The following is an 8,599-nucleotide window of genomic DNA, read 5'->3' on the forward strand; positions in this document are numbered from 1 at the left end:
TAATAATGAAGACGATTATTTATTATATCTCATTCTGCATATCGAGAGATTCATGTGTCACCCTGAAAGTTCCATCTGAAGTAATCATCACTAATACTAGCTTATGATGAATAAAAACAGAAAAGTAATGTCCGCTTCTACTTTGTTTTAAAGAGCTTAATTATGTACCATAAAAATGAGAGAATGTAGCCAAAAAAGAGCTTAATTATCATGTAGTTGTTATTATTTTCAGGGTGCCTTTTGCTGAAAAAGAGAATAAAAAATGAGAAAAATAAATGATAAAATGAATGAGACTCATATTTTTACGCTCTATTTTAATTTATAATTTTTATCTCAATTCACTTTATTTCGGTTCTTGAAAATTATTTTAAAGCTTAACAAATTTATGTCAAGGAAATTTATATAACGTCAATGGAATTACAATATATATATGACTGGAACTAGGGGTGTAATTCGACATAAAGCTTTTCGTCTTTAAAAATAACAGTTGAAATCTTAAATTTCAGTTGTCCCAAACAAATGTGGGGTATGGGTCAATATATATGACAAGAGAAAATAATTCACATATTATTGAAATGAAGGTGTATTATGTATTATGTATATATATAGAAATGCAATTAACTAATGAGAAAATAACAGAAGACTGAAGTAAGTACTCTAACAACTTTTAACAGTCATTTACAATTGATTTATCATCTAAAAGTTGACATGTCCACGTTTTTCTTCTTTTTATATCTAAGTATCTACACGACATCACATCGATCTTTTCATTTCCCCAAGGACCTTGCCTGATTTATTGCTACAAGCACACATGTTCTTCAAGTTCTTCCACATGTTTCATGAACCCAACATCACTTTTCTTAAGTTCCTTCACCACCTGCAAAGAGAATTTGTCCTCTTTTCTGTCCAAACAGAATTGCACCATTGCCCTGCTATGCTCAATTTTATCATGAAGCCTAGCTACAACTACAAGTCTACCCATTGTGTCAAAGTCTCTATTCAATATAAGTCCCCTTTGCTGCTATATCAAGCTGATCATAAACTTTACTCAGAGACCCTTTTCCTGAAAATTTATAGGCTCTAAGCTTCCTCTTAAGATGCTTAAATGGGAAACTAAGAATTGTTGGTCCCATGTTATTTTTTTTAGAGTACGTGTTGCTATAACCATGGCTGTTATTGCTACTATGCCACAAGCTGCTGTGACACAGACCTCAGATGTCTTCTTCAAATACTTCATAAGCTTAATTTTCCTTCCCACCTTTTTTCTCATTGACTTTAGACGGTGCAATACTGATGAGTGCTTATCATTGATGATCTTGAAGTCATGGCTTTTAAGGTTTGAAAATGGGTTATTTGAGTAATTGAATGAGTTTAGCTCAAAGATGATCAGTTCAAAAGTTTCCAAATAGTCACCATCCTTAATGGCTAGTGCCCTTTGAATAAACTGATAATTAGAGTGGACTTGGTTGATGCTTTTGAGAAGATGGCTGCAAATGTGTGAGGCCTCTGCACTAATGTCAAAGTAACTGAGCAATAAAGTTTCTGAGTTCTGGTATCTTTGAAAGGGTTGTTGAATCAACAATGGAAGCTATAGTTTCTTGGCAAGGTTCAAGGAGAATTTCTGAAAAATTGTTATGGTTGTAGTCAATGGAAGGATGGTTTACAAGTAATTGGACTTTATTGAAGAAATCAACATAGGATTTTGTTCGCAATGCACTATTGTACTCCTCATGGAAGTTGATGCTTTTTGGGGCATCTCTACGTTCCTCTGCATCTGTAAAGAAAATAAAATGTCAAAATGTGATATTGATGAAAATAAAATGCCCTATGGCAAGGGGCATGGTACACATTAGAGTAAAGATCAGTCAAAACCTGTACACATGGTTTAGGAAATTAACTCGATAAGCATACACATGGTTTTAGACTTAGAATTTGGTAGAATTAATGCAAGAATCAGAAAGCTCGTGAGGAGTGTAGACAAGAAGAAACTTGAAACTTGGTAAACAAGGACTGATCGGTTTAATTTATATTCATGAACAAAGGATTGCGTGAAGAAAAAGGATAACTTCAAATTTGGACAAACAAAATAGCAAGTTTTTTTCATTTAACCTTTCAAGCAGATGTGCCTTATTAATTCTCTTTTGAAAACACCGTACTTCATCATTTGTTTGTAATTAAAGAGGGTATTGATTACAAAAAAGAGAAATATTTTGGTCTACCAAAGGCTATGTACGTCATTGTGCACAACATAGGATTACAACAATCAATTATCAATCACCATACTCAATTATCAACCAGTAAAAATTAATTGACATTCAAAAATTGTACCCATTATTTATAATATAATTATTATTTGGAACATATCACAAGTAATTTTTCATTATTTCACAGTACTCTATTGAAGGAATTTTGTCAGTGGAACCCCTCTTTTTTATTTATCTCCTCACAATTATATCTTAACTAAAAAAACATCAATTTTTAATATTTCTTTTATTTTCATTTTTCATATCTCATCTCAATTTGTCACGCGACTCACCTCTATCTAATCATAACACAAAAAAAAACTCCATAAAACATGAGAACACATATAAAACTAGATGATTTAATTTACCTGATGAATGATGCATGTCCCATCTCCAGTGATCGGCGAATCTCAACCTCAAACATAATCACTAAACAAAAGACTTTCCCAAACCTTATACAAATAATCCGTTTATTGTCTTATTATTATGCGTACGCATATATAGCTTCAAGAAGTAAAACCTTAAATATACTGTTGAGTAACTTGTCAACATTTGTCATCATTAACCACCGATCATCTTCAATCATTAGTTTATTCCTTTTGAGTTAAAAATCAAAATACCAATTGTCTTGATTAATTGTTCTCATCCTCATTGTCGTTATTGTAAACATGCCACGGACCCCTAATCATGTTTTATTGCTAAGCTTGTTGGGTTATAAGTGTGAAGTGAAGTTTCACATCGAGTAAAAATGGAAAGGTTGAACACTTGAACCTTAAGGTTTTGAGTCAGAATGGAAACGTCTTTTAATAATATTATATTATTTTTTTAGTGTCTAAGTAAGAAGTTTCAATTAATTTTTTTTGTACGGCTAACAATTGGTAACATTCACGAAATTCAATTATCTTTACATCACTAAATAAAGCCTTTTTCAAGCACTTTTAAGGAATTTTGTTTAAATTGAGTTTTCACCTAATCTTGCATGTTACGATCGTTAACTTTTACATTAAATATTTTAAATGTTATATTAAGAAATATTTATAATTAGTTGACAATGCAAAAAAAATCACGTAAATGTATGAAAATTAAACATATTTTTTTTTATGCAAACACATGTATTACTATTCGTATACATTTTGTAATTTTTGCACATTAAAATTATCCTCTCGCATTCTTGATTAATTAAGTACATGTTTTTTTTTCCTTTATCTGTAACGGTTGATTGTAAACGAATAATATTTGTACTGGAAACCAAAATATGAAATTAAACCTAGCTAGGTGGCTAGGTACAATTTGTCAATTTTCTCTTTTGGTCTTGTTTTATCGTCAAACTTCTTCAACGTTGATATAAAGGAGATGGAAGAAGAAGACACAGAAAATGTATGCATTAACGATAGACAGGGGTTGGACCCTCCACGTATAAAGAAATAACTTATACCAATTGCCATCACCGATCAGTAAACGACATGACCAGTAGTAAGTCATGCATAAAATTAGAAGCAACCTTTTGCAACAGGATACTCAACCGCATAAAAGAAAATGCATGTGTATAGGATAGAAAATTGATTTAAGAATCTAAAAGAAAAATGCTAAATATGATAATCATTCACTGATTTTACAAAAACAAAAACCTTAATTAACATTAATGAAATGCATAATATAACAAATTTAAAAAATAGTAAATAAAAATATTCATTAAAATGTAGTGATGGTTTTCAAATAATAATAAAAAAGTTAAAAAGAAAGACCAAAATAACAATCTAAGGTAATTATGTAACTCATTTCAAAGTAAACACATGAAAGTAGAAATGTATACAACTGGGATTGGGTTAAGTTTAGGTAAATCAATTTGATCAAAATATTTTATTTTTGGTCGGATAAGTTTTTAAAATAGAGATATTTAATCTTTTTATTTTAGAAAATACATGATTTTGGATTTCCTTCTACTATATAAAAAATTAATCATGAACATTTTTTGGTAAAAAAAATAAAAATACACTATTGCTTAAAAAAATAATATAATTTTCAATACTTTTTTTACTCATTTCTTATTAGTATCTTATTGTTTTTTTAGTCACTTAAAAAGATATTTTTACTGCAAAAATACTATTGAAAGATTATATGAGGGAAATTAATATAAAACCTAAAAAAAGTGTGAAATTTAAATTATTTGATAAATAATATATGATTTTTTTACAGCATAAGAATTTATTTAGTAATATAAAAGTCTATTTAAATTTGTGCTATAGATACATTAAATTCTAATTTAAAAATATTTAATATATTTTACTAAATAATTTACTTAGTTAAAAATGATTTTTTTTACTTTTAATAAAATAAATATTTATCATATAATTCTTTTACTTTTATTTTCTTTACTAATTTACTGGTGAACTAACATTTGTAAAAAAAAATCGCACACTGTTACTTTTAAAAAATCTACACTGGTAAATAAAAAATATTATGAGTATAACTTTTTAAATAAAGAACTTGATTTGTATAACTATTAGTCTAAAGTACTAAGAATAAAAAACTGCTTGGGTAAGCTTCGTCAGTTAGAAGTATTTATAAGAGAAAAAAAATAGAAAAAATGAAATAATTTTTTTAAAGTTAAAATTAACTCTTTATTAACTAATTTATAATAACTCTATAACTTCTTTATAAAATAACATGTTATGAAGTTTCAGAGATTAAATTAAAAGAAAATAATTTTTAAAACAATAAATTAGTCTGTCAATGATATGTTGATAAACTATTAAGCGTAATTGAATAAATAGTAGTACAAAAACTTACCGAAAGTTATTAGCACAGATTATTTTTACACTTTAGAAATATAATGATAATTTTATCTAACGTTCATTATCTAAAAACATACTTAAAAATATCATTTTATTTCAAAATGAGTCCATATGATTAGAGGAGGATTAGATTACTTGAATGTATTAATTATTAAAAAAAAAAGTAGTACAAAAACTCTTTATACTTTCAAAACATAAGCAATTTTTTCTAAAATAAATATTACAAAAAAGCATTAATGTCATAAACTTAATATTACAGCAGATCACAATATATAAATTAAATCCAATAAAAATTATAATCGTAAAACAAAAGAAAAGAAGTAAAACAGCCGGCGACAAGGCATTGGGGGTCTCTCTGCAAGTCTAAACTTAGTTCACTCCCAAATCCCAAAACCCTAGGAGAGAGAAAGAGACAGACACATACAGAGAGAGAGAGAGAGAGACGTTGAGTTGAAATTGAATGATCGATGGCGACTTCGAATTCACGAAAATCAGAAACCTCCCCTTCCCCTTCTCCCACCACCAACTTCATCCCCATCCCCGCCGCCCCCGTCCCTAAAACCGTCGATGACGTGTGGCGGGAGATCGTGGCCGGCGACCGCCGTGAGTGCAAGGAGGAGGCCCCCGACGACGACTACGACAAGGAGATGATGACCCTCGAGGACTTCCTCGCCAAGGCCGACCAAGACCAAGAACCCGACTACGACAACAACAACATCAAGATGCCAATGCCACTCACCGAGAGGCTCGGCAGCGGCACCCTCTTCTCCTTCGACCACCTTCCCACGACGCCGTTTCACGACTCCGCCGCCGCAGAAGGCTCCGTCATAGGCTTCGGAAACGGCGTCGAGGTCGTCGAAGGGGGGAGGGTTAAAAGACGGCGTCCCGTTTTGGAGCAGTTGGATAAGGCCGCGCAGCAGAGACAGAGGAGGATGATAAAAAACAGAGAATCTGCTGCTAGGTCCAGGGAACGCAAGCAGGTATATATTTACTAATTTTAATATGATTTGTGTGTTTGTGTTGTGTTTTGTGATGTGAATTTCGCTGTTTCAGGCATACCAAGTGGAATTGGAGTCCTTGGCGGTGAAACTAGAGGAGGAAAATGACAAGCTCTTGAAGGAAAAGGTGCTCTTCTTATGTGTTTTTTAATTTTTGTCCAGAGGATAATACTTTCATAAGTCATGCTAGTATTTGTCTTTTTTGTAATCATCGCTGGGGACAATAAGTATTTGCTCTGTGTTGAACTTGAAACCCTTCCGGTGCTGACTTTTCGTTTCATTTTGTTGGCTTGATTGGGTATTTTGGCCTGTCTTTGTTCCCTGACATGGTTTCATTACTCTGCTGTTGGGTGCGATCCATTAATATTTGGGACTGCTGATTGCATTCATGGGTTTACAAGTTTTCAAGTCCTCTTTCTATTGCTCTCGTCATAAATGAGTTTACACTTTACACTATCATTCTCAATTTCTCATCCAATCAGAGCTATCCTTGCTCTAGTTTATCAGCATGTGGTTGGAGTAAATGTTTTTGAAACCATGGGTATTTCTAGTGGGGTTCTACTCTTAATTTCCTTAATACTTTTTCAATTTTGGATCCAATTCTAGTATCTCTCCCCCCCCCCCCCCCTCCCCCCCCCCCTCCCTCTCTTCTACATTTTAGACGAGTCTCTTATTCTGGTTTTGAGATGAGTTTTGAAAAATGTGGTATGCTTGGTAATAGTAATGAAGAAAATTCAGATAATCTATAACCATTTTATTGTGTTTGTACTATGTTTAGGATACATCTGATGATTCTTTTTGTCATATTTTGTGAGTAATGATTGTTGTTACCTTTTATGTATGATTTTAACCCTGATTTTTTTATTCAGAAAATCCCGTATTCCTACTGCTACTATAAATTATAATTAGTGTGCTAACTTCACTGTTGTTTATAAACAGAAATATTGCCCTGCTCATTGCTGAAAACATTTTGTTATTGAGTCTTCACTCTACCAAGCAAGAAAGCTTTTTTTTGTCTCAGAATTCATCTCTAAATCTGTCATTCCCGATTTCTATTCTCTCAACACATGCTACTGTGCTTTTTTTCCTTGCTAGCATGTTTAAATTTGGAATGTTTCTTCAACCCACATTTTGGACCGAATGTTCCCAAAACAGGGGATGTAAGTGGTTTGAGTGTAGCCTGTAATACAAGTTCTAATTTTGTTTGTTGTATTTCTCGTTGCCTTTCCAGCTTTAGATTTTATTATGGATTTTTCCCGTTGATCTCTGACTGAACATATTTTTTGTGCAGGCTGAGAGGAAAAAGGAGAGGTACAAGCAGGTACTGATTTGTTCTTAAAACTTGATTTGCATATTGCTTTGAAGAAATTCTTTCCCAGTTGATACTCTAGCTGAAGGGTACAGGTTACATGCTACTGACAGAATATGTTATCGATGAACATTTCTTCTAGATTTTTTGCCTATGGCAACGTGACTGGTAATTATTAATTAATCATGAATGCACATATGTTTTATTGATTCTTGAAGGTTGCTTGTATATGCTATGAGATATCAAGAGATAGGCCGATTAACCCAGTGCTAATTCTGAATGATTTAAGACAGATGCAAAAAAACTAGTTTGCCAAGTATGGTATTTGACCTAGTTGTTTTGTTTCATGAAGCTTGTTAGCATTGAATTTTGAGCTACCAGCCTATCACTCTAATAAAGTGTGGATTTATAGAATAGATGTTAGTAGCTATAGAAAATAATCGGATTACGACTGACCTTGGTGTTTTTTGGGCAGCTAATGGAAAAAGTACTCCCTATCGCGCAGAAGCAAAAGCCACCATGTATACTCCGTAGGGCTCGCTCCTTGCAATGGTAGATCAAATTTTCCAGTGGTGCAGGACAGGAACTGAATATTAACCACATCAGTGGTGGGGAAATAAGCAAATTAATCATTATCTCTTAAAAATCATAGTTCTCAGCCTAACGGTTAGTCTCAAGGGCAATCGTGGTTAAAGATGTGAAGAGATAGAAGGAATTGGAACCTGAATCGCCAAGAAAAATTCCTTATTACTTAAGAAACAACATTTGCTTATTCTCAGGAGGTAAAAGCAGAAATATGGAGTTGGACCGTGTAGTTTAGATACAAATTAAACATCCTGTTTGCTACCCTGCGCAGAATGCCAATGTGTAATAGTAGAGGGCATAGGGGATTTGTAGACTAGTATATAATATTATAATGTAGTCATGGCTTAAACAGATATTATTTGGAGATAAAAGTATATAGAAACTAGTTTAGACTCACAGGTAAGTTGTAAAATTAAATATATAATATAATTGCATATATTTAGTTGTAATGGGTAAAATTTAGTAAATAAAAACCAAAACTAATATAACATTATTAGGAAATATCAAAACTAAAATCTCTAAAATGCAAAACACAAAATACAATATTTCACCTGCTACTAAATAATTATGGACCAAGTTATTAAGTTGAAAATTAATTGTAATTATATTTAACACAACTTAGCATTTAAAGTCGTAAAAACCCCAAAATAAAACATAAGTCATCCATGA

General features: G+C 32.0%; 1 protein-coding gene and 1 pseudogene across 3 annotated transcripts; one reads left to right on the forward strand and one right to left on the reverse strand.

Moving 5' to 3' along the window:
* Positions 1-722: 722 nt before the first annotated feature.
* Positions 723-1,882, reverse strand: LOC114402138 (annotated as a pseudogene).
* A 3,463-nt stretch (positions 1,883-5,345) lies between these two features.
* Positions 5,346-8,326, forward strand: LOC114401443 (G-box-binding factor 4-like). 3 transcript variants are annotated; one of them, XR_003664273.1, is made up of 5 exons: positions 5,346-6,018; positions 6,092-6,163; positions 7,328-7,357; positions 7,441-7,513; positions 7,821-7,913. XR_003664273.1 is itself a non-coding variant. In XM_028363952.1 (5 exons), exons 1-5 carry the CDS (start codon positions 5,506-5,508, stop codon positions 7,877-7,879), a joined length of 729 nt encoding a protein of 242 aa, XP_028219753.1. In that variant the 5' UTR covers positions 5,346-5,505; the 3' UTR covers positions 7,880-8,326. The 3 variants fall into 3 exon arrangements, 2 of the variants coding, with proteins under 2 accessions (XP_028219753.1, XP_028219754.1); XM_028363952.1 differs by having other exon boundaries at positions 7,459-7,513; positions 7,821-8,326; XM_028363953.1 differs by lacking the exon at positions 7,441-7,513 and having other exon boundaries at positions 7,821-8,326.
* Positions 8,327-8,599: the final 273 nt, after the last annotated feature.

This window comes from Glycine soja, chromosome 20 (genome assembly GCF_004193775.1).
Source record: "Glycine soja cultivar W05 chromosome 20, ASM419377v2, whole genome shotgun sequence".
In the NCBI taxonomy this organism is placed as follows: domain Eukaryota; kingdom Viridiplantae; phylum Streptophyta; class Magnoliopsida; order Fabales; family Fabaceae; genus Glycine; species Glycine soja.